This window comes from Perognathus longimembris, chromosome 1 (assembly GCF_023159225.1).
Source record: "Perognathus longimembris pacificus isolate PPM17 chromosome 1, ASM2315922v1, whole genome shotgun sequence".
Taxonomy (NCBI): domain Eukaryota; kingdom Metazoa; phylum Chordata; class Mammalia; order Rodentia; family Heteromyidae; genus Perognathus; species Perognathus longimembris.
Window position 1 is genome coordinate 36110788 of NC_063161.1, and position 27715 is coordinate 36138502.

The following is a 27715-nucleotide window of genomic DNA, read 5'->3' on the forward strand; positions in this document are numbered from 1 at the left end:
TCCTTTAGAAAATTAGTGTAATAGTCTTAATATTTGTTTTCTAAAGTTGATACTGTGGGTTATTTTTGTGAACAGCCTGATGTTTGGGGCCTTTTTTTCTCAAAAAAAAAAATAAGCCCTTATTAAACCAGGAATTTGGAGGGGAAAAAAAACACCTGGTTTTTTTATTTTTGCATAAGTGTTCACTTCAAATTCTTTGTTTTGCAGCGGCCTCCACAAAACCCTGAGATTGTGCTAAATATTTATATTTGTAACATCATGTATTCAAATCGTTTTTCTAGTAACCTTTATATTGAGCTCTGCCTTAGGGTTAAACGGAAAAATAGGAAAAGCATTTCTTTTTTGTTCTTCAATTCCCTTAGAACATTGTGGGAGTTGTGCATATGTAGTTTCCTTAGAATGATCTAGTACTTCGCCAAATTTTAGCCTCTTAACCTTTATCATCCCTTCCTTAATTCAAGCCCTAACCCCATTTTTGTCATTGTAACCAGGTAGCACCCAGCTCTCCTAAGGACAGATCGAGTATTTAATACCAAAACGCTAATGTTTAGTTCTGAAAAGTCCAGGTAATTCATGTTTTATGCTTCAGTTTTTCCAGTACAGCAGCAAGGAAGACAATTCTTAGGTTTGTAGAGACGGACCTTGGATTCCTTGGGTGTCAAGATTCATTGAAGCAGGCTGTGCAGGCATTTTTTGTTTGCATCTTCACTACAATGGACCAAAGTTCAGTCATGTTTTTAATAAACATGTTATAGGTTCTTTATCTGGATTAGAACAGTCAAAAACTGCCCTTCCCATAGGCCAGGCAGTGGTGGGTAAAGCCTGTAATCTAGCTACTTCAGAGGCTGAGAGCTGAGGATCACATTTCAAAGCCAGACCTGGCAGGAAAGTCTGTGCAAGTCTTACCTAATTTCCCAGCAGATAATTGGTGCTGTGGCTAAAAGTGGTAGAGTTCTAGCCTTGAGCTACAAACCTCAGGGATTGTGCCTAGTCTGTGAGATCAAGCCCCACAATTGGCAAAACAAAGCTGCCCTTCAAGTTCAAATGCATAATATAAAAGTAATCTTTCTTGTTAATTCAGTGAGAAAAAAAAAAGACAAAATTTTGGGGTTTTTTTTTTTTGTTGTTTTTTGTTTGTTTGTTTTGTTGGTTCTAGGGCTTGAATTCTGGCCTTAGGAACTGTCCCTAAGCTCTTCAGCTCTACCACTTTGAGCCAGAGCATTCTTCTGGTTTTCTGGTGGTTAATTGGGGATAAGAGTCAAACGGACTTTCTCCTCCCCTGGCTGCCTTTTAACTGCAATCCTCAGATCTCAGCCTCCTGAGTAGCTAGGATCCCCTTGAGCCATTGGCAACCTGGCTTGTTCTTATTCTTTGATGTGATCTGTTACAAACATTTCAAACATTTAGCAGGTGGAAAAGTCAACTGGATGCTGAAAATACCAAGCCTATGATACTAATAAAATCAGTTTAAAAAAAAAAAAGAAATATTAAAAGGATCTCTGTGTTCACTCACAGCAATATGTGTTTGTTATTTCAGAATGTTTTAAAATTTTACATGTTTTCCTTACAGTTTATTCTCCTTTCCAAAATATATAACTACTTCTTTATTTCATTGATGTTTTATCCCCTGCCATGTTTAAGGCATTTTACTATATCTGGAGACATTTAGCCATTCTTTTTGAAGAATTTGAAGAAAGAACTGCCTTCAAAACTAGGCAAATTGTTAAGCAAAGGTAATGAAGAACTTGAAGAAAAACACTATTTTGGGGGGATCAGCCTGTACCTCAAAGCTCCTTCCTTCCTGTGATCCTTCTGTCAACAATCTCAGCAGCATACAGTAGACTGTTGTGGGCCTCTGTGCTCTGGATTTGTCTTACACCAAAGGGATTTCCATACAACAGACAGACACTGGAGAGTGAGAGACAGCAGAGGTCACTTTTTGCATAGTCGACACTGTCTTGCTTCTAAAAGACATAGCTGTAGTCATCTAGAGGTTCTTACTAGGTGATGAAAAGTATAATGATTTGCCTTCTAAACTCTGCCTTCTTGGATGTACAACTTGCTTTTGATTTTTGGAGGATGAATGGAGAAGCACAGTCCTCTGGTGTTGAGTGCTATGCAAACCTAAAGAGATGCCATAAGCCAGCTGAGATGCCCTGTACATGTGTTATCTACAAAGCAGCCAGTATTTCTTTCAGATGGCAACCCTACTGTACATCTGTACTGTGCAGACCATGTGTCTACTGTGTACATGACTGTACAAGTGCCAGGCAAGAACCCTCACAGAATTAAGTGTTAGTCTTCACCTGACCATCCTAGTGGGATGACTCATAGTCCAATTCTGTTTGCTCTGTGACTCCCCAGTGCCTTCACTCAGCACCAAATGCCCCCTTAGTAAAGCCCCATTGCACTTCACAAAGCACTTCACTCAGCACAGGCCTGGTCCAGAATAGATGCTCAATAAATACAAACAACTTTTCAATTTTTTTCCAGCAGCAACAAATATGCTGTGTATGTAAATTCATGTGTACAGAGGGACTCTGATGACCACTCAGTCAGAAATGGTAGCCTTCCCCACCCCTTTCTCGATTCCCTTGCTTATTCTTAACGTCTTTGTCTTACTGAACAACTTTAGACCATCTGCCCTTGTCTTTCTCTTCCCAGTGAAGTAGCAGGACAGGAGTGAAGTGCCAAGGGCAAGAGGAATGGCCTTCCTCCAGCAGCAGACAACAGGGAACTGCAGTCTGTAGAGAATTTAAAACAATACTGACTCCAATGAGGAGTCAGTCTGCTTTTCCTTATTTCCATGTATCACCAATTCTGGAAAAATGCCTGGACGTCTTGCCAGGGCAGATGGGACCCAGCACATTGACTTTGATCAGCTCTTCAAAAGGATCCATTTATTTTGTTCACTGCTACACTTCAGTTGCAACCAGAAAAAAATAGTTGCTGTGCAAGACATTTTCTCTAGTTTTTCATGTGAATAACCTATCTCCCCACATAGACTTTCACAACAAGAATATGGTGGTGGTGGTGGTGGTGGTGGTGGTGGTGGTGGTGGTGGTGTGTGATGTGTTCTCTAGTTCCTTAGAAATTAGTGCCCTAGAAGTAAGTATGTGGAAGGCATTTAATCAGTATTTGTTCAGGTATGGTTGGGGTTTTGTGCCCACTATCCCCAAGCTGAGATCAAGGGCTCTGGTCCTTGATATCAGTAGCTAAAAGAAGGCCATGAAAGTTATTTTAGGACATGACAGCAGAAACAAAAACAAAAACTACAACAAGGAAGGCCTATTCCTCCCCCATTCTGTTTGCAGGGGTCTGGACTTTCCACTGGACTACCACTCTTCTGCTTTAGCACAGATCCTGTTTGTTTAGTTTAGTTTTGTTTTGTTTTTGAGAATGTTGTCCAAGTTGGGCATCATGGGAGCCCTAGCATGCATTGTCTCACCTAATCTCCACTCTCCCCATTATAAAGAGGTGCCATTGTTGTCCTTACTCCATAGACAATAAAACCAAAGTTGATGGGTTAAACACGTCATCTGAGACCATTCATCAGGAAAGAAGTCCAGCTGAAGTCAGATGGTCTTCCTCAAGAGTTTACCCACTAAATAACAAGAGTTGCTTAATCTTAACTAGAGATACTTTCAATTCACATAGGTGCTCCTTGGATGGAGAAGTTCAGGGTAATGTTTTGGCCCGGTCTTCCTCTTTAAGCTTTCTATAGCATTTTGAACCGAAGGATAAAACTTGTCAATGAACTCAAACATCAAGCTTGTTTTACAGAACTACACATCCCCTGCTCCTTTTACAGCAAAGACACCATAGCCATTCTACTCTGGCAGAACTGAAATAGGCAGCTGGCAATTGGCTCCTGACTCCTTTTCTATCCAGTACCAGTAAGCCAAGTTCTACATAAAACTCAGAATATTAACTGCTTAAATTCAACCATTAGAATGAAATAAGGGTTGATTCCTTCGTGACCAAATGAGTCCCTAAGTCCTCTGTTCTATAAAGTCATCTATTTAAACTTTCTCACAGACCACATCAGAACACTCAGCCTAGCCCCTTACTCCATATGCAGGATCCCAAGGTTATTTTAAAGTTCACTGTGATACAGAGACCCCATTAAACACACCTATACAAGCCAAACCATGAACATTATACATGGGCCACTTAACAGCATTCCAGTCTGTTGTTGATGACCCTACAATAGTGTACTACCTAGTGATGTCATATGTGTCTATGATACTCTAATAATTTTATGTGTGTGAGTTGTTTCCTTGTATGTGTTCCAATAAAACTTTGTTTACAAAAACAGGTGATATGTATGTGGTTTCTGAGCACAACAAAGGGATTACCCACCATGCAATTCTCACAATGTATCTCCATCATGAAATGATGTATCCTTAAGTAGCTGACAGAGGATCTAAGAGATGGTAAGGAAGGACCCATGTGTGTGACTTAATGCAGGGCTTCTCGAGTTTTGCTGTGGCTATGAATCCCATTGGAATCCTGATTCTGTATTTCTGGTCAGGGCCTATGGAGCTACAGTTCCACTTCCCAGGTGAGATCTGTGCTGCTTGCTCCCTGCTCTTTGGCCCCACTTTGACTTCAGTAAGGAAGTGGGTAAAGGCTTGAGCAATCGTTCAAAGAAAGAAAACTTGACCTATGATTCACTAGTGTCTTTCTTAGAACCTTTCTTCTTTTACACACACACTTTTTGTCCCTTTTCACTGAATCTCCAGTTTTATACTGCTCCCTGAATCTCTTTCTCATTCCAAGCAGCACTCCACACCTGCCATTTCCCAGGATACCCCCACACTCACCTGTGTTTCTAGTAGGTACCTGTCTGGCTAACCTAGGAAATCAGAGAGGACCTCAGCCTGTTCCTCCTAGGCAATTAGCTGCCCCTGGATCTGTCACAGAAGGAAATACAGGGTTAAAGGCAATTTTCAGACACCTTCCTTGCTTATTTGACTGGCCTCAGCTTGGCATACTAACTCGATTTTCACAGAAAGATGGGAAAGTTCTAAGTGTTAAATCCCAAAGCTCATATATATCTCCCCAAAGGAGTGCATGGCTAAAGAAGTCTGAGAAACACTACATACCATTTCTCCAATTACACATGAATACATCAAAGACATTTCTACAGTAAAGATGTTCATTTAATTTGGTTTAATCCAGTAAGTCAAAAGCTGACTTACTGATTGTGGAATGTTAATTATTTCTTACTCATACTATCTCATAGGACAAATTTTCATGGGAATATTAAGGGCCAATAGTTCCCTTTTAAATATATTTAATATCTCAAGCCAGGTGTGAAGATGCATTAGGGAGCAGAGGTAGGAGGATCAAGAAGTGGAAGCCAGTGGACTACATAGTGAAACACACACACACACACTCACAAATCTGAAAATCTGCCTAGGAGATTCAAACTGACTCATAAGTTTTATGATCTAGTGGTCCCTGAGGCCATTTAGGTAGAGTTCACATTAATATTTTTTAAAAGCATTACTCGTAGTTAAGTTAGTAGTTGAGAAGTAACTCAAAGCTTGAAGTAAATATAGAATATAGAATCTCAGTTCTGTTCCACCATGCAAAACACACACACACACACACACACACACACACACACACACACACACACACACACACACGAAAACCCTTACATACTGGGGTTATTGGGAGAAATGCAATTCTCTGCATAAAGAGCCTGGTACGTAACAAACCTCAAAGCTTGAGGTATTTGTACAGATTGTACTGATGTAATAATCATTGAACCATAGCCCATTGTCCCTGCGGTCATGGACTGAACCTGTTTCTGCTTGTTCTTACTCAGATTTTTATTGTGCCACACTTAACTGCCTGCACCTGAGCATTTTTTTTTTATCAAATAATGACAGGTTATCTGATCATAGGACTTTTCTTTAGTGAACTTTTAACAATCTTTACAAAACCTTGGCTTAGATCTATTCTGAGTCATACCTTTAGATACGTTTAAAATATATTTCCCAGAGCTTCACAATCATCTAAAACATGCCCGAAAATATCAATTCATATTTAAGCTGCATGTAGAAGAAAGAGCTTGTACGCCAGAGCCAAACAGATTTGAATCCCAGTTTTGCTAATTGTTGACTCATGGAACATTACTATACCACTCTGCACCTCAGCTTTCCTCCTCTGTAAAATATTGGTAATACTGTACCCATTTGGCAGTGTCGTTAAGAGAAGGAAATATACATCCTAGTGGATGTAAAAGTGTAAATAATAATGTCCAATGCTTAGGAAATGCTCAATGATAGAACTTACTTCTCTACCTCACTTGTACCTAGCTCCTTCAACCTGGTCCCAAACATAGAGAATGCTATTGAACAAATCAGGCCAGAATCTCAGCAATTGGGAACTCTATAGCTAGATATGGTCTTAGAACAAAGACCATTATTGACATGGACACAAAGACCCTGCGGCAGATTTCAGACCTTCTGGATAAGAAGAACATGACTCTTTAATTGAGACTTATTTACTTTTCCCACCACAATCAGATATTCTTTCTGCCAGGTACAAACTGGTCTTAAAGTAAAACTCAGAGAAAATAAGCTGTACTTTCTTTTAGAATGAAGACTAAAAATTAAGGAAAACATTAGACAAACCCTGGCAGAGTGCTTTCAGGCAGAAGAAAATATATGCATGCCCAACCTTCCCACCTGAATTCATGCCAGCTGTTGAATGGTCAAGGAATGTGAACGTAGGCAAAGAGGCAACTAGTATCTGAGTTCAGCCTATGCTGTGGCTAGAGTAGAACAGCCAGATCAGAGTTTGGGCTCAGGCACTTGGCGACATACCATTTCTTTCTGTGTATATATGTATGCTTAACTTGCTTATAAAATGCTGAGACTCCTTTTTTTCCCCACAAAGCACTGGCAAGGATGTCAGAGTCTGGTACTAGAAATATCCACAAATAGGTTTCCTCATGACTATTAAAATTCTGGCCTGGCTTCACTCTGTGTCTTGACAGAGCAAGAACAGTTTCAGGTATGCCAAAGTGGATTTAATAAGAGAATATCAATGATAATGACAGAGAAGGACATATCAACCATTATGGAACAAAAGACAAAGAGTTGAAAAAAAAATTAACAGAGTCTTAGGAACTTGTGTAAAATATCAAAAGATCTAAAGTGTTTGAATTGTTAGAGTCCTGGGAAGGAAAAAGAAAGACATTGGTACATAAAAATAAACATGAAAATGATAACTGAAAATCTTCAAGATATAGTAAAAAAAAAACCCACAACATGAATTTTTATAGTTTAAAAAAGTTCAGCAAATGCTGAGCACAGTGGCTTACACCTGTAATCCTAGCTATTCAGAAGGCTGAGATCTTAGGAACATAGTTCAAAGCCAGCTTGGGTAGATAAGTCTGAGAGACTTTTATATCCAATTAATCAGAAAAAAAGCCAGAAGTGGAGGTATGACTTAAGTAGTAGAGGCCAGCCATGAGCAGAAAAAAACTAAGTGAGTGTGCCAGGCTCTGAGTTCAAGCACCAGTACTAGCACATACAGAGAAAGAGAGAGACAGAGTGAGAATGATACAGAGACAGAAAGAAAGCTAGTTTAGCAAATCTCAACCAATATAACCTTAAAGTGTTTTTTCCAGTTCTGGGAATTGAATTCAGAGCTTGGCCTGCTGTCCCTGACTTCCTTTTCCTCAAGGCTAGTACTCTACCATTTAAGCCACAGCACCATTTCAGGCTTTTTCTGAGTGGTTTATTGGAGATAAAAGTCTCACAGGCTTTCCTACCCAGACTGGCTTCAAACCATGATCTTCAGATCTTAGTCTCCAGGGTAGCTAGGATTAAAAGTTAGAGCTACCAGCATCTGGCCAAGCAATAGAATGTTAAACTAGCACTCATGCCTAGATTTATAATAATAAAATGGGTACAAACCAAAGATAAAGAAAATACCTTCAAGTTGGGAGAAATACTATGTGTAAGGGAACAATGATTCAAATGCATATTTCATATCAAAAGTCATGGAGAATACAAGCTAGTGGTTCAATCTTTCCATTGCTGGAGTGCCTAAAGCTTACACTTACCATACATACACATAAAGCCAAAGTGTTAAAACAGACATTTATAGCATTGAATGCTTAAATGAACAAAGAATTAGGAAGTAAGCTTTCATCTAAAACACTAGAAGAGAAAACTAATCTCAAAAAAAGCAGAAGGAAGGAAATAATATTAGCTTACATCAGGAGGAAACAGGTTATGGGAGCTGCCAGAGTGATCATGACTCCCAGTGTCCTGAAGTCAGGCAGGCTCTACGACCTCACCCTAGCAGTTAAGTTTCTAGCCATGTCATTCAAGTGGAGGAATACCACCAGGAGTAGGTCACTGGGAGCACAAACAAGAGAAGAAGTCTAGGCCACAAATGGCATAAAAAGAAGGACCTAGCTAAATACATTCTAGCTACTCAGAAGGCTTGAGATTCAAGGATCACAGTTCAAATTCAACCAGGGAAGACAAATCTATGACTCTTATCTTCAATTAACCAGAAAATGGCTGGTGAACAAAAAAGCCAAGCAATGAAGCTCTAAGTTAAAGCTACATTTACAGATTATTAAAAATTCCAACCAGCCAGGCACCAGTGAGTCATACCTGTAATCCTAGCTACTCAGGACAACTGAGAACAGAGGATTACAGTTTGAAGCTAGCTTAGGCTGGAATGTCTGTGAGAGTATTTTCTCCAATTAAGCACCCCCCCCCCAACCCTCCAAAAAGCCAGAAGTGGAGCTGTGGCCCAAGTGGTAAAGCTCTAGCCTTGATAAGAAAAGTTCAGGGAAAGCATCCAGGTTCTGAGTTCAAGCCTCAGGTTCAAAATAAATGGGTGTGCACACAGATGCACCTCCCCCCCCATATACACACACAATTCAACCAATGAATTGCCCTCAGATGCATAAAGATCGATGTAAAAAAATAAGAAATATGAAAAATTAAGCAACATGACAGTACCAAAGGTCAGCAACCCTACTATAAGAAATATTAAGGATAGCAAAGAAAGAAAGCCCAAAAAAAAGAACTTAAAAGCATAATATTTAGAATAAACAGCAAATAAAAGAGGACATATGTTACAAAATGAATAATGCTGAAATCTAGAGTGGAAAGTACCTACATAGAAGAAAAAGGTGAATGAATTCAAAGAAGATAATTTTTTAACCCACTTGGAAGAATTCTAACAGAATACAAACAAAAAACTTAATAAAGAAGATAATTGAATGAGGACATGAAAAAAGTAATTTAATAAAGACACATAATCCTGAAAAATAACCAAACTAAAATTCTGAAAGTTAAAAATTAATTAAGTCAAAGAAAAAATGCAGTGGAACATCTTTTGAATAGAGTAAACCAAATTAAAGATAGAATTATAGAGCTAAAGGACAAGGTACCTATATTAGAACACTTGGAACAAGAAATTAGGGGGGAGGGATAAGAATAGATGAAAGAAAAGAAGTTCAAGCTAAAAGGACAATAAAATAATAGGAGAAAATGCTCTACATCTTGGAAAAAGAAATATGCACTCAAGTACAGGAGGCTTTTAGAAACAGAATAGAGCAGAAAAAATTATTCAGGAATCTGCAACCTGAGGATTATGGTTTGAAGCCAAGCCAGGCAGCCAAATCCATAAGACTCTTATCTCCAATTAAAAAGCAAAAAGCCAGAAGTGGGACAGTGGTCCAAGTGGTAAAGTTCTAATTAGTCTTGGGCAAAAAAAAGCTAAGGAACAGAGCTCAGTCCCTGAGTTCAAGCCTCAGTACAGACACACACACAAACAAAACTCATTCCAAAACACAACCTAGTTAAAACATTAAGAAAACAGAACTAGCAAAGAATACTGAAAGTCATAGACAGGTATATTAAAGTCACATTTAATAGCATAAAGTAGTAAGTTCATCGTGACAGCAGATTTCTTACCCAAAACCTTAAAAGCAAAGAGGTCATGGAATGGTGTGTTCCATGCAATGAAAGTAAACAACTGCCAATGTAGATTAATTAATCCAGAAAATTATCATCCAGAATCAAAAGACAAATAAAAATCTTCCATGGTAAACAAAAACAAAAGTAACTTTGACTACCTCATCAGCACTATGTGAGAGGAATCTTACATAGAGAAAAGGAAGATAAATATAACTCTGAAATTAGGAGAGAAAACAAATCCCACCAGGTGACCAGATAAGAAAATGAAAAGTAGAAAGGAATCATATACTGTAGAAACAACAAATGGTGGGAATTACTACATACTTTTCAGTCATAACACTGAACATTAATGGTCTCAAGTCTCCAATCAAAAGACATAGAATAGTAAATTAGATTAAAAAGTAACAGCTCTGGGCTGGGGATATAGCCTAGTGGCAAGAGTGCCTGCCTCGGATACACGAGGCCCTAGGTTCGATTCCCCAGCACCACATATACAGAAAACGGCCAGAAGCGGCGCTGTGGCTCAAGTGGCGGAGTGCTAGCCTTGAGCGGGAAGAAGCCAGGGACAGTGCTCAGGCCCTGAGTCCAAGGCCCAGGACTGGCCAAAAAAAAAAGTAACAGCTCATTTTGATCAGTACATTCCACCTGTATACATGCTAAACTATCATATTGTACCTCCTAAATATATAATAATCATATATATAAGGAATGCTAATGTATTCAATATGATAAAAAAAATTGGTCATGTTTAAAACATTTTAAAAGCAGGAGATTGGAAGGGTAGCAATTATTATGGAATGACCTGTGTGGATCCATTTATTCCCTGATGATACAAAATAAACGTCATTCTAGCAGATAGTGGCAAACTCACACACACATACACACACATGCACACACATGCACACACACACACACACACACACACACACACAAGGTAACAGTTCACCATTTGATGCCTACAAGAAACACATCTTACTGAAAGCAAGCATTGACCTAGGATGAAAATTTGGAAACGTTCTATTAAGCAAATTGACCCTCAAAACAGTAATACACCTTATAAATAAGGTAGAGTTCAAACCAAAATTACTCAGAAGAGACAAAGAAGTTCATTTCATATCAAAAAACAAAACAATCCATCAAGAAGAAATAACAATTGCTAGCTATACATGCCAAATGTCAGGGCATACAACTTCATTAAACAACACTATTGGACTTTAAAGCACAGATAGACTTCAACAATGGTGGTAGGAGATTTCCATACTCAATAAAGAAACCTTAGAATTGAATAATAAAATAGATCAAAGACATGTACAAAGTGTTTCGTCCAGAAGCTACAAAATATATGTGTATCCCATGTAACTTTCTCCAAAATAGAGTATATTTTAGGGTGCTAAGCAAGTCTTAAAAAATAGACAAAAATTTATAAATTCCTATAGTCTTTCTGACTACATGGAGTATAGCTACAACTCAATAGCAAAATAAATTATAGAATATAACCAAATATATAAAAACTAAACCATATTGTGTTGAATGACTAGTGGGTCATTGAAAAAATAAGGTAGGAAATAAAAAAGTTCCTAAAGTCTACTGAAAAGAAAATAGATTCTGCCAGAACCTTTGGGGTAAAGCAAAGGCAGTTTTAAGAGGAAAGTTTATAGCTATGAGTGTTTACATTTAAAAAAACATATCTCAAACAAATAGCCTAATGTTATACTTTAAACTCCCTCCAAAATGATATAACAAACAACCTAACAACCTAAACCTAAACTAGCAGATGGAAAATAAAAATAAAGATTAAGTCAGAAAAAAAATGAATTTGAGATGAAAAATATACACAAAGACTTAAATAAAATGTTGAGTGAGAGTGACAAACTCTTAGCCATTCTAATGAAAATGATGAAAGAAAAGACCTAAGTTAATAAAACTAGAGATGTAAATAGGAATATCACAAGAACCAAGAAAATCCAGATGATCATGAAGAAATATTTTGAATACCTATATTTAAATACAAATATAGAATAAATACATACATTTACAGATATATTTGAACTACTAAAATTGAATCATGAAAATATAATGCACTTAAATAAATCCAAAAAAGAAAATAAATTGAAGTAATAGTAAAAAAAAAAAATCTCCCAATAAAGAAAAGCACAATGAATTCACAGTCAAACCCTACCAGATATTTAAAAAACTAACACCAATATGTCTCACATTTTTCCATGGAATAAAAAGTGAAGGAACTTGACCAAAGTCATTTTATGAAGCCACCATTATACTCACTCCAAAACTAGACAAGAACACACATAAAAAAGAATGATAGACCAATACCTTCAATCAGAGTCTGAGATCATCTCCAGGCAAAAATACAAGACCCTAACCCCCCCCAAAATAAACTGAAAAGGGTTAGAGCATGGCTCAAGTAGTAGAGTGCCTGCCTAGCATTCATAAGGCCCTTAGTTCAAACCCCAGTACCTTCAAAAGTAGGAAGGAAGGGAGGAGGGGAAGGGAAGGGAAGGGAAGGGGAGGGGAGGGGAGGGGAGGGGAGGGAAGGGGAGGGGAGGGGAGGGGAGAAGGGAAGGGAAGGGAAGGGAAAACTAAGGACATAGTATTCAAACTAGTTATTTGAAAAAGTTAAAGAAATTAATAAACCTCCTTCTAGATTGGTAGGAAGAAAGGAAGGAAGAAAGAAGGAAGGAAGGAAGGAAGGAAGGAAGGAAGGAAGGAAGGAAGGAAGGAAGGAAGGAAGGAAGGAAGGAAGGAAGGAAGGAAGGGAAGGAAGGAAATCAAGAACAAATGAATCACTACCAATCCTATAGACATTAAATAAAAAGAACTTTGTGCCAGTGAATTGGACAACTTATATGAAATAAACAAACTTATTTAAAGACACAAATGGCTTAAACCCATAGCCACCAATAGATAACCTGATTATTTTATGTCTATAAAAGATAGTAGATTTGTTCTAAGGATGGGGGTTGAGGAAAATAGGAAGAAATATCTCACAAAGAAAATTCCAGGCCCAAGTGGCCTCACTAATGAAATCTGCCAAATATTTCTGGGTGAAATAGTACCATTTCTACTCAAGTTCTTTATGAAAATAGATGAGGAGAGAATACTTCTCAGCTGATTCATTTCATAATTTTTTGTAACCTCAAATGGAAAGCAGTTCTTATTACTTACAAGGCTCCCAAATCGAAGTCATTGCCCAAGAACTCTTCCAGCAGACTGGTATCCAGAGCTGTGTTCTCCAGAGTCTCATTAGCTCCCTGAGCTGCAAATGAAAATTGAAGATCTTAAAAACCATGGTGAGTTTGGAATTGCTACTAAAACTCTGATACATTTATATCCAAGAAATTTGAAGCAATTAGATAGCTCAATGCAATAATCAAAAATAGGGTTTTTCTTCTATGTACCTATTTCTTTCAAAAATCTCTTTAGATGTCACTTTCCTCCATCAAGCCTTCCTGACTGTTCAAGGCTGATTCAACTACCCCTTTTTATGTAGTGTATGTGTGTGTGTGTGTGTGCGTGTGTTTATGCTCAGTTGAAGTCCTTCATTGTAAGTATGAGGCCTTCAGCTCAAACCCTAATACCACTTTTTTTTTAAAAAGCTGCCTTTATTTACAGATAAAATGACTATACCTGTCAAACATAAGAGAAGGGAATAATATTACTGATACCTACATGTGAGGATAAAATTTGCCAGACATCAGTGGTTCATATCATATCGATAAACTAGCAACTTGGGAGGCTAAAATTGGGAGGATCTTAGCTTGAGGCCGGATAGAACTGAAAGCTGGTTGCAATAGATTACAGCTATCATGCCAGCTACCACAGGAAACCTAATGTAGGAAGATCAAATTTTAGGCACAAGTTGGGCGGGATGCAATGCCTTATTTCAAAAACAACCAGCACACACAAAAAAAGGAATGGAGGTGTGACTTAGCAGTAAGAGTAGCTACCTTGCAAGTGTGAAGTCCTGAGTTCGAACCCAATACCATCACAAAAAGTTAAGAATCAAGAAGTTAAGCAGACTGGTGAGTTAAAAAATCAACTGTGAAAACAAATTGCCTTATATAGAAAATAACCAATTAACCGTTCAGATAAATAAAATGGGGGAAAATTCCATCCAAAATAACAAAATTATAAAGCATCTAAATATAGAGTCAAATTTTTTAACTAAAAACTTCACAGAAAGCCTTAAGAATAAATTTAAATAAATGGAGAGACACTAGTTTTTGGTTTAAAACAACCTCAATATTGCAAAAACCAGATATTATTAAATATTGACAGACTAGCCTTTTCAACTTTTGAGGACTGGCCCCTTGCAAAGATCATTTCCAGTAGCCCTATTTGTAACACATAATCTCTATAGGAACCTTGAATCAGGTGATCCAATCCATTGGTTAGTCAGTCAACTGAAGATGTGACCAATTATTTCTCTGATGTGTTTGAACTAATGGGCTTTAAATTTGGTATTTAAGTTTAATTCACCCAATAGCTAAGGCAGAAGACTAGAATGACAACCTAAATATTTCTACCATATTTACCCAAATTCTACCTGACTTTTTACACTTACCAAATCCTGGTTGCTTCATTTTTTATTCCAATTACATGTCAAACTGCTTCTGTACCAAGTAAACTCTTTAAATTTGTTTGTGAGCTACATAAATCAAATAATACCATTACAATGTTTTGAGTTGAGTAAGATGGCTCAAGCCTGTAATCCTGGCTACTTCAAAGGAAGATACCAAAAGGTCATAGTTCAAAGCCTGGGAATGAAAGTGAATGAGACTTACTCTCAACCAGTGACTAGATGTAATGGCACATGCTTGGAATCTTACCTATAGGAGAAACACGATATCTAGATTGGTTGGTGAATGCCTTTCCCAGTAATTCAAGGAATTACAAATAAGATAACCTGAAGCTCAGGCTAGACTGGGCATAAAGTGAGGCCTTACTTAAAAGTAACCAAGGTGCCTTGGTTACTGGGCATTCTTGGCTCTTAACTTTAATTCTAGCTGACACAAGAGGTTGAGATATGAAGGATCATGCTTTGAAGTCAGCCCAGGCAGGAAATTCTGCAAGACTCCAGCTTCAAAGTAATCAACAGAAAGCCAAGCTGGAGGTGTGGCTCAAGTATCAGAACATGCCTCCCTAGCAAGTGTGAGCCTATAAATTCAGTCCCCAGGACAAAAAAAAAAAAAAGGTTGAAATAATTTGTTGAGATATTTGTTCTCTAGAGGAATAGATGAGAATGGAAATAAGCAGAAAAGTGATGAAAAACAGGAAAAATAAGTACAGAAAGGAACACAAATAAATCAAAATCACACAGACAAGCCCAGAATATTTAAAACAATGTTCTATACATGTATAATAAGTGGGATTTGACTTCATGATTAATATGCTTTGACACTGGTGAGGAAATACTGATTATTCTATAAACATGGGCGTTGGCTAGATGCCTAAGGGGGAATTCATAGATCATTTCCCAGCAGACCAAATTCCAGATCATTTTCAATATAGAAAGAAAACATGAGCCGGACAGCAGTAATCCTAGTTACTCAGGAGGCTGAGATCTGAGGATGGTAATTCAAAGCCAACCTGGGCAGGAAAATCTGTGGGACTCTTATCTCCAATTAATCAGCAGAATGCCAACAGTGGCACTCTGGCTCAAAGTGGTAGAACACTAGCCTTCAGCAAAAGAGCTCAAGGACAGTGCCCAGGCCATGAGTTCAAGACCCACAACAGACAAAAAAAAAAGAATATTTTGTGATGCTGAGAATAACAGGCTTTTCTAATCATGATATGAAAATGAAAAATAATAGTGAAAAATATTGTTGAATTATTTCATATCTATGGGCAGCTATAAGAAAGCAAAGGAACTTGCCTATGCTCATATACCCAATATTAACTTTGTATTGTATTTCCATTATTCTCATTCATACACACAATCCACACAGATCCAAGCATACATATGAACATACACACACACACACACACGCACACACATCTTCTTATCATATCTCAAACACTTGAGAATATGTCGTCTTTATCTTTGAATATTTCAATGAAATAAACTTAGGTACACAAAACATTACTTTCATAACAACCCTTTATTATAATAATCAGAAAATTTACTACTGATATAGTTTTATTATATAACTTATATTCCATATTCAAAGTCTGTCTGTTGTCCCAATAATGTTATCAAGAGAATGTTTTTTCTGATCCAGAATCTAATTCATAATTATCTATTATATTTAATTGTCATGACTTTTTAGACTTTTTTTGAAGCATACAGAAGATTAGGTTTATATACATATATGAAATGCCCCTTGATTTTTATTTTCATATTTTACTCAAGGTTAAATTCAAGTTCTTTACATTTGCAAGAGTATCACATGAGAGATAATATGTTTTTCTGAGTGCCTTACACTGAGAGAATCATAATGCTTCAATATTATTGATTCTAATGTTGAGCTGCCTACAAGACTGGAGTTGTAGAGCCCTTGCCTAACAAGAACAAAAGAAAAATCAGCTAGGAAAAAAAACAGTGCCAAGTCAATACCTCTAATGCTTGCTTATATTGTGCTCAATAGAAAAGGCTCATAATGGTAGAAATTATAGTTGTCTTTATCCATCACTGTAACCTTCCCACCTGGCCCTTTTCCCTGGCTTTCAGCCAAATAAGTGAATGTCTTCACTTGAAAGGCCTAGGCCAATAATCTTCGAGTAAAGAGGTGACACAAATGGAGGATAGGCTCCTGATTCTAGATGCTCCCCTCTGCCTCATTCTCTGCCATTCACAGACGGGGAAACCCGTAGCATTTCAATAACAGACACTTGAAATCTGAGTTTCCTTCACAGACTTCCTCTTAGGACACAGTTTTTAATGCCAGGAGGGCTTCCCGACCAGCCCTCCCATTCCAAGTAATTGTATGGGAGCTTCTCATACCAGTAGCTTCCCCTCCACCAGTCAATCGGAAGTTTCACCCAAAGGTTAAGCTAAAGGCAGCAGTTTATTTGTGCTTAATGCAGTGGAAGCCCCCTTTGCTGCAATCAACTACTCTCTAGGTGGCCAGGAATAAACAAAAGCCTTCAAACCCATTATTTCCAAGGGCATGAAAGACACTGAAAAGTGGGGAAATTATCTTTTCCCCACTTTCCCCACTTTCAATCTCCAGTCTTTGTTGTCTAAAATACTTCTTTTCTTGGAGCATTAAAGTATTCACACCTACAAAAATGTGAAACAATTGATATTCTTTTGGCTTTTGCTCACAGTGGGAAGTGAAGAGGTTTTTCTTCCATCTTATTAAAATCTAAAATAGATGATAGACATTGTAGACATAAATTTGCATGCTGACTTGAAACCCTATTGTAAAATTATTTAAAGATAGGGAAAAAAGTAAATTAAAAAGGAAAAATATCGGCGCTGGGGATATGGCCTAGTGGCAAGAGTGCTTGCCTCATATACATGAGGCCCTGGGTTCAATTCCCTAGCGCCACATATATAGAAAATGGCCAGAAGTGGCGCTGTGGCTCAAGTGGCAGAGTGCTAGCCTTGAGCAAAAGGAAGCCAGGCACAGTGCTCAGGCCCTGAGTTCAAGCCCTAGGACTGGCCAAAAAAAAAAGGAAAAATAGAAAAATAAATAGACTTAAGAAAGACAATATAGATTTTTTTCCAGGTATGATTAAATATTCAGTACTTCAACTCCTTACCCTTTATACCCATATCTGTCATGTTCTATGTTGCCTTCTGAAAAAATATGGACACACTCTTCTTTCTGTATTTTCTAAAATTGTTGACGTAGTAGAAAAGAGGCAATCACCAACTCTATTCATGTGCTAAGAGGGAAATGGGTGGATTATAGCCCAGGTCTCCTCCAGATTCAGAGAAGACGTTAAGACTGTCAGAAATGGTCTCACAAGAGAGTTTAGTCTTGAGCTAGCCTTTGAAGAAAGGATAGGTTGCAGATGACAAGAAAGACACACTCTTTCATCAATTCAACGAATATTAACTAAGCAACTACCAGGTGCCAGGTGCTGTGGAAGTTTCTGGATACATGGCAGAGGAAAAAAAAATATTAAAAAGCAAGAACCGCCATCTACAGGACTCATACTGGAACCAGTTTAGATATCCATGACATATGATAAACAACCAAGATACACTCAAGACAGTGATGAAAATAAAATAGGGTAGTATAACAGAAGAGGCCTTTCCATTCGCAGGCCTCTCCGGGCAGGAGCTAGCTAGGCAAACATCAAGAGTACAACACTCTAGGCAGAGGGAGGGGTGAGCGTAAGAGCCTGGAGACTAAACTGTGCTTAGTTTGTCTGAAAAGCTAAGCACCAGAGAGCAAAGCCCAGGTGCAGAAGAGGAGAGAAGGCCAATGGAAAGTCTTTGGAAAAGGACATGATGCATTTCCCATTTTAAAAAGGTCCTTCTGGTGGTTTTGCAGGAAAGGATCATAAGAGAACAAGAACAAAAGAGAGATCAATTTGAACATTACTGCAGTTGTCTAGGGATACTCTTAGTTTGGATTTCTTGCACTGGAATAAGCAAAGGGATAAGTGCTCTGCCTACATTTCATTTCATAACAGTCTAAGGAAGTGAAAATCAGTATTAATCCAAGTGTGCAGATAAAGCCAGGTGAGTGTATGGGTTACTGTGCTTGCCCAGCATTAGGTAGCTTATAAGTGATGTACTAGGAAACCAACCCAGGCCTCCTTGATTGTTGAGCTTGCTCTCACTACTGTCCTCATCACTCCCACCTCCATCCCACACTCCTTCACTTTTGGCAACAATGCCAGCCAGCAACAGAGAGGACTGACTTATTTCTACTGCTTCACTGGGCTTTGGACAAGCCAATCGCTAAGCACAGCAGATGGAGCGAAGAATCTGTTCAGCTTCTCTGTGAAGCCCCTGCTGGTATTCCATCTGCTTTACACAATCACACACACACACACACACACACACACACACACACACACTTCCTGAGGTGGAAATAAGTAGTTCATACATTTCAAAGATCTGGCCAATATATCACTTGCTTTACATTACCTTGCCTGCTCCACAGGTAGAAATAAGAGGTATGCCTCAACTCCCAGAACCTGCCTGGCATGACTTATCACACACTTTGATGAACAAGCCCCCTAGTAGCAACTTCCTGTCCAAAATCACATCTGGGCTTTCCAGACCCAAAAGAAATTGCTCAAGAAGATAAATCCATAGTGTCAGATAAGCTGTTTTCAGGGAAGTTTTGCACACAGAGAGCAACTCTCAAATGGCTGTTAAAATAAATCTTATGGTTTTGTTTTTTTAAAATCACTTTGCTCTAAATGTCTTAAACACTTATTTATAAGACCCAAGTCTGCAAAAAAGGGCATCCTTGGGCATCCCATCTCCTGTCAAGAGGCTACACAAATCATGTGTGGCTGGGCAGGGCTGCCACAGTCCTGTTTACAAGAGGAGAAACTATCTAAGACCCCTATACAGAAAAGCTATTTACTGATTGTACTTGAGAATTACGCTAGCTCTGCGTCCTGTTCTAGGCAGAGACAGTTGCAGGATAGTACAATAGTAACCTGTCCTTCAGCCTTGGTCTTAGGCAGATAAGCAAACAGTGCTTGTTAATGAGGGTAAGTCCATCAAGGAAGACACACAAACCCAAGTTGCATACCTAGGACCTACTGCTTAATATGTATATGCCTTGGGAGCTTCTCCAAAGTGTGAGCTAGACCAGCACAGCAAACACCTTCCTTTACTTGCTCCCTGCCTCCTCTATTCATCTTTTCATGTGCCCCAATCAGTCCTACTTAATATCTCTTCTTATCATAGGTTGACTCCCCCCAGCCCCCAATTCTTTAAAATCATGTTTCACACCTCTTGTGCATGCTGTTCCTCTCTGCTTCTACTCTTTCATCCTTTTGTGCCACATAATGATGCCCAGAGGATTCAGTCAGCAGGCCAAGGTGAGCAAATGAGTTTGTTAAACTAACTCCACTAAAATTTAGAATTCTGAAAAGTAATCTCCAAAGTAATTGTCCTTTGGATTTAAACACAGGTTGTTTCCTATATTCCAGTATTCTTGAGAAACTAGAGAAGAAATAATAATAGTCTGAGGATGAGAAGGTGGTGATGGAGGAGGAAAAGGAAGAAATGGAAGAAAAAGAGGAGGAGAAAGAGAAAAAAGAGGAAGAGGAAGAGAGAGGAGGGGAAGGAAGAAAAGAAGGAAGAAGAGAAAGATCCAAATAATCTCCTTGTGTTGTTAAAGTATCTTCAGTTTTGAAAGTAGAATTCGATCTAAAACCTTGGTGTTTAGAGTCACACCAGTTCAAAGTGAGATAATAAGCATGACATTTTCCTAGAGATATTCCAAATTATTTACTCCTTGTTTCATTTGCTTATTTTTATATTTACTAAGTGTCTACTCTGTGTACAGGAATAAAACCAGAGACAAGTTCGCAGTTCTGTAAGAAGCTGAGTACAATGAGCTACAGCAAGGCAAAGTGCTAAGTCTTAGAACCGGCATATACTTGAACACTATAGAGATTATTCAACCCCCCTGGCCAACAGTGAGCTGAGGACTTCCTGCAGGTGTCATCTGAGAGTGAAGCAGGTTGGACAAATGAGACAAAGAAATCCTATTATTTTTTAACAGACATCAAAAGGGCCAAACTCAGAAATTAGAACCAGGAAGGAAACTGAAAAAGTGCAGTTAGCTCTTTTCTACCATCTCCTTTTAGAAGTTGAATTACAAGAATAGAGAGACATACATGAGTTATCTGCATTTGCCCTGTCCTTTGAAATGTTAATAAGCTGCCAGGCACCTGAAGAAAAAGACAAAGAATAAAAGGTATATGTAGCTAAAGGAAGTACTGTAGTCTACCTGCATTTTGGATAGGCCTCACTCATTTTACGCATCCAGAATGAGTAGTTGCTAGCTGACATGACTACTTGTAGTCTCCTAACTCAGAAAGAATAAAGGCCACAGATAAGAACCACCATTCAGAGTCATTAACTCCCATTTCCTATGTATGGAGCAGAAAATATTCTTCTTTTTTTCCCATCTCTCTCTACCTTATTCTATTATACTCAAATAAATCCTTACTAAAACTTCTCCTTGTCATGAGATGCCTCAAAATGTTTTTCATGAGTGAATTTCAAAGACATACAGTTTTGTGTGGAAATTAGGAATAAAGGGAATCCCTTTATCTTTCATCAAGTCACAAGAGGACTGAGCTAGGCAGAAGGTAGTCATAAACATCCCAGACACAGAAAAGACAGTATAAAAAATAGTTTTCACTCCTGTGAAAATTTTACCAAGAATATCCCAGAGCCAAGAAGTGAGAGAACATGGCAAAGACTGAGGTCAATTCCCTTCATGGATCCTACACCCCATTACCCAAGTATACTTTTATTTCAACCAGATGGCAATTGTGATGTATATCTGTTTCTTTCCAGTAAACTCTAAGCCCTTATAAAATGTCTTCTATTATACAGACCCTAAACATCTAGAACAGGGTAGTTACTCAATACATATCAAATTTGTTGCATGAAGACATAAAATGTTGAATGAATAAATGTAATTTTGAATAGTGAAATGCATATAAACAGAGTGACAATATCAGATTTTAAGTAGAGAAATGGCATGACCAGTTACATAATTTTAACTGTATTTTTTGTCTTTTTTTTCTTTCTTTTGGTATTTTTTTGAGTGCTGGGGATCCAACCCAGGATGTTGCCCTTGTGCTTTGTCACTGAGCTACATCCCAGTCCAGTTTCCTAATTTTAAAAGGGAGCTTGTACTGAAGCAAAACAAGGCTAGAGCAAGGAGACCAGTGAAGAATATTGCCAACAATGGAGATGTGGCTCAAATGTAGACCACCAGCTGTGAAGGAAAGAAGAATATTAAGCTCCCCTCATTCTATCACTGAACACACACTAGACACCTGTTAGAGGCCAGGCACAATACCAACTAGTAGGCTCACAAAGACAGAGGAACATTTTTTTTTAAGTTTTTATTATCAAACTGAATTACAGAGAGGTTACAGTTTCATACATTAGGCATTGGATACATTTCTTGTACTGTTTGTTACCTCATCCCTCATTCCCCCTCTCCCCGCCCCCTTTCCTCCCCCCCCCCATGAGTTGTTCAGTTCATTTACACCAGTTTTGCAAGTATTGCTTTTGTAGTTGTTTGTCTTTTTTTACCCTGTGTCTCTCGATTTTGGTATTCCCTTTCAATTTCCTAGTTCTAATACCAGTATACACAGTTTCCAATATACTCAGATAAGATACAGAGATAGTGTAGGTACAACCACAGGAAGGTGATACAAGAAGATCATCAATAATAGAAGCTACAGTTACACATGGAACGTTGAAAGTAGTTACAACTGTGATACAACAATCGTTTACATAACATGGAGTTCATTTCACTTAGCATCATCTTATGTGTTCAGAGGAGCATTTGTAGTCAAAGATTCTGGTTCTACTCAGGCCTGGCCTCAAATTTTTTAGACATTTCTCAGCTATACATCCTTAACAAGTTAGCCTCTCAGTTTAATTATGAAGCTACTAAGAGCATCTACTTCATAGACCTATTATGAAATTAAATAAAATGTGCACAATGTGCTTAGCATAGATTCCATTTTCATAAATGCTGCCCTATGTCATTATAATCAGTTATAGAACAATTTTTTTAAAGTTCATAGAACATTTTTTTAAAACATAAATAAAGACATATCACAGCAACTTGATGCAGCAGTGGAGATACATACAGGGCATTGTGGGACAACAAAATGACTCCACAGGAGCAAAAGGATGCCAGGAAAAGCCTCTAGGACAGGGGTCAATGAGACTGGGAATTTTCACAGGAGTAGATTCTGTGCCATTGACTGCCATGAGACTTTGACCTGGTGCAGTAGAGATCCATTCAGGGAAGTAGAAGGTGCAAGACTATTACCAGAGCTAGCTTGCATAAACATGTGCATCTCATCCTTACTTCATATGCAGTGGCCTTGTCATGAAATTAGCCATAGGGTGGGAGTGTTTCTAAGATGGAACTTGCAAGCATTATAAGTCAGGCTGATGGTTCCTGTCCCAGAGTTGGTTATTAAACATATACCAGCATATTACTGTAAGTGAGTAATACTTAGGAGGACAAACCACTGGATTTTGTAACTTGTTGAAAGAAATCTAGGTTATTCTTTAGTTCTTATCACACTGGTGCCTTGAAATAGGAATGAGATATGAGTAAGGAGCTTCATCTCTCAAGACCATGCCATGTTGGGTAGTGCCCTCCCCACAAGAAAAACTCTAACTGATGACCAAGAGTCCTAGAAATTTCCTGGCCTTCTTGGACCTATGGTCTTATATATACCTAGGAAGAATGTAATCAGTTCTTCCCAACAGAGATAACATGACCACTGTTGGACATAGTGACTGAGTTCATAGACTCTCTCTGGACTTTAACATGATATGAATCACCTGGAATTTATGTGCTGATAATTGAGAGATAAAATTAAATTTTATTCAACTTGAATAAGGAGTTCAAGCACATTGTGTAACAGAATGGTAGCACACACACATGAGTTTTTCAGAGTTGTCAAAGATGAAAAATTCTATGAGACTACTACTAACTTAACTTCTGAATTGCCCAGAAAACAAGAACAAGCATTGACAAATGGGACTATGTCAAATTTAAAACTTTCTATGTATCAGAAGAGACAATTACCAGAAACAAGAGACAACCTACAGAATGGGAGACAATCTTCACCAGCTATTCAATAATTAAAAGATTGATATCTAAAATACCCAAAAAGCCCAGACACCTAAGCAGCAAAAGAACAAATAATTGAATTAATAAGTAGGCAAGTAAAATGAACAGCTCAGAGAAGAAACATAAAAGGCTGATAAATCCAACATATTTATCCATACAGGAAGTGTAAATTAAAATGACACTAAGATTTCATCTTATACTAATAATCTTATACATATAGATTCTTACCAATCATCAAGAAAACCAATAACAACAAAAGTGGTTTATTTTTTCTTAGCATACTGCTAGTGAAGATGTAAACTAGTACAACCACTATGGAAATAAGTATGCAGAACCTCAAAAAAAAAATAAACCTACCTCATGATTTTTGCCATTACCACTTTTGAGTATATTTACAAAAGAGTATAAATCAATATTCAAGAAGGATTCCATGCTTATTGTAATGCTGTCCACAATAGCCAAGTAAAGGAAAATAAGAAATAGCCAAGGTGCCTAACGAGAGATAAAGAACACATTAATATATGTGTGTATGTGTATATACATCATTGAATATATGTATCATATAAACTATAACACAACTATAAATTGATAGAATCGGAATAAAATAAGACAAAATTTTATATGAAAACTAGACCGAAAACTAGACCTAAAAGACCTAGATATATCAGGATCATGTACATATGTAGATATAGCTATCTATATACACAATTTTATATACATATGTCCACACACATAGAACATAATTATAATTATGTCTACTTAGGAGGATCAAGGGAGGGTAGAAGAAAAAGAAAAATGGATGGTAAAGAATTTCAAAATAATTTCTAAAAGAAAGATGGACGGTACATATGGAATCTCAATGAAAATGGTTAAGCAATAAAGGGTGTGGGCACAGGGAAAGAGAAAGCAATAGAAAGGCTTATTCTAAGCAAAATAAAATATATGTGCTATGAAATGCCCTAGTGAAACCCCTTGGTCCAATTAATATACATTAAAAGTAAAAATAAATGACAGGAAAGTTAAACAAGCAATGCTGGGAGAAAAACATAGGTACCAGCAGGAGGGGAGGGAACTAATGAAAAGAGTAAATGAAGTGGTAAAGTTGATTTGAATGTATGAAAACAAAACAAGGAAACTCACTGAAATTGTTTTAAGAAGGGTGAGTGGGATAAGGGAGCAAGGTTGGGATACTTTTGGATACATGGGTAGAAATGTTACAATAACTAAGGTATAACAATTTTTTTTAAAAATTGGTTTCAGGGCTTTTCTTATTTCAAACAGTGTCACCTCTTCCCTCCTTTTCTCCCAGTTTTCCAATCCTGAACCCCCTCCCAGACAAGTTATATAGTTCATTTTCAACATAGGATCTAATGAGTATCACTGCTGCATTTGTGCACCCTTTGTCCCACCATTTCTGTGCTCCCCCTTACCCTTCCTAAAACAAGTACACTTACGTAGAAGACAGAAGGTACAGATATCAAAAACAGCAACAAAGGAGAGAAAACAGAAAAGAAAAATAACATAGGAGAGGATCAGAAAGACTCAATAGCTATATGCAGCATATAAAATTTTGTTTATTAATATGAACTCCTAGAAATGGAAACAAGAGGATTTTTGGCATTTTGTTTCTGGGGTTTGAGAATGGAAGATGACATAAGGGAGCCTACGGGCTATACAGATGGACTTCCTTCCTTACTTTTTCTGTGTAGCTGCCTTGATGGCAGATTAGGAGACTCACAAGGGTCATGCGCATCTTGATTTCAACTAGACACATAACAAAATTGCTCATTCATTCATTCGGTCATTCAACATCCAATAAATATTTCACTAGATGTTGTCTGCCAGGAACTAGGGACACAGTAGTTTTACCTTCAAAGTAGGGGAGGGAAGCACAGGCAAGAAATGGGGCAGTAACAGAGTGTGACAAATCACACCCAAGGACATATCTAGGAAGGACTTCTAATCCAATTGAGGTGGAGAAGATGGGCAAAGGTGGATAGTGGTAGCTGTAGCTAAGATGGGGAAAAGCAGCGAAAATTACATTAGAATCAAACCGAATCAAGTGAATTTGTACCTGGGGGAATACTTGTCCACCAGAATACTAATCTGGAGAAGATATTAAAATTTAGCATAAAAGGATTCTGAACATCTTTCTTAATAATGTTCATATCACAGAACAATTATAAACATCCTCAATAATGTTATCTACAATTTGGATATATAGAGAAGGCAAACTATCCAAGTATTCAGACTACCAGATGGGTGGGCAAAGCCACAAGGCGATATAAAAGTGTTACAATCTAATTTTGACTAACAAGATTGATGACTGTCTCTGACAAGATGTAATTTACTAAGTTAAAGCCAGGCATGGTACACATACATATGATCCAAGCACTCAGAAGACCGGATGACCTCAACTTCAAGACCAGCCTGGGCTACATAGTGAAAATAAGTCTCAAAAAAAGTATATGTAAGCATGTAGCTTTGCTTTGCATTCACTTTTCTAATTATCATATACAGAATCTTGGCTTATGAGTGAATAGATGATAAAATCCTAAGTCTTTCAGTTGTTTCTTTATGAGGAAATATTAGACAAAGAAACCTGTATTTGTTATAATAATAAAAATCATTGAGTGACAAACTAGGATGAGTTTCTGGTTCTTCCATGTACAGATCAAATCTTGATGACATGAAACTTACATAGACATGGGAGAAGAATTCAGATAAATAACAGAATACCCAGAGGAGATTCACCAGTGAAAAGAATCACAAGTCAGTCCAACTGAGAAATAGTCAATGAAGATGAAGAAAAATTTTGGTAAGTTTAAGGAACACATAGTGTACTCATACTGTGTGTAGAATTGTACATATATTTTTTTCTTAAGCTTCACATCAATCTTATTCTACCAGACAGGTACTATTTATTATCTCCATTATTCAGAAACAAACAGCCTGATGAGCTTAAAATTTAGCCAAGTTGCACTAAGCCAGTTGTCATTCCATGGACTCGGGTGTTTTCTACTATATCGCACATGCCTTATTTTCCATAGAATCATACAAACTAAAAGAGAACATTGGTAAAAAAAAAAATCCCTGAAGATTAATAAAAATTTAAACATTACCAATGGAAATTTAAGCATGTTAAATGATTATTAATATTGTCAAATATCATCACAAAAGGCCTCTGCTCTTTTCAAAGGCAAGTTTAGTTGCAAAGAATTGGTGTTGCTGAATTACAAAGAAAAGAGAAGAGAAACTTGAAGTTAGGATACCTGATTTATGTTGATTGTGATCTAATAGAGTCAGGTCAAAGCTATCTTTCCTGGCTTCAAGGGCTCTCCTCTAACTTAGGTTCTGTGAGCAGGAAAGAGTGTCTGCTGATGACATTTGCCACGATGAGTCTATGTTCCCTCAGCACTGATATTATTGAAATTCCAATGAGTGTGTCTTTTATTGCCTTTTCACAAATTCAGGAGACACTTGGGGTAAATAATAAATGATTGATAATTGACTCAATGTCTTTGGACAGCTGCTTTTGTACCTGCCAGCCTCTCAGTGAAGAATCTAAAAATTCACCTGGGGATTAAAAATAGGAAGGGAGAATGAGCTGTCCTCTGTTATGAGAAAAGCATTTCAGTGTCTTCACTAGAAGACTTATCAAGTATGTACACACTCTTTCTTTTAAATTAGTGATGTAAAAAACAAATTAAGCAAGATTCTTCAGACTGTTGGGGAGTCTGTGGATCAATTTTCCCATCAGTTTTAGATCCTCACAGCTAAGCCTCCTTCCAACCCTATGACATGAGGATTAAAGTTGCATGCTTCATTCATTTTCTTGTCAATGACATATATATATATAGAACTAAGCAAAGCTCCTGAAGAGAAAACACAATGATTGCATTACACTTAACTACAGAGGATACATTTGGAAAACAGAAGCTGGTACATTTTCTTTAAGTG

At 37.6% G+C, this 27715-nt stretch overlaps 1 protein-coding gene across 1 annotated transcript in view; it reads right to left on the reverse strand.

Moving 5' to 3' along the window:
- Myrfl (myelin regulatory factor like) overlaps positions 1 to 17715 on the reverse strand; it is an 88197-nt gene extending 70482 nt beyond the window's left edge. Inside the window, exons 1-2 of the mRNA XM_048340635.1 lie at positions 17694 to 17715; positions 13152 to 13242 (exon numbers count right to left, since the gene is read on the reverse strand). Coding sequence (XP_048196592.1) covers positions 13152 to 13242; positions 17694 to 17715 — 113 coding nt within the window. The remainder of the gene's footprint in view (positions 1 to 13151; positions 13243 to 17693) is intronic.
- Positions 17716 to 27715: the final 10000 nt, after the last annotated feature.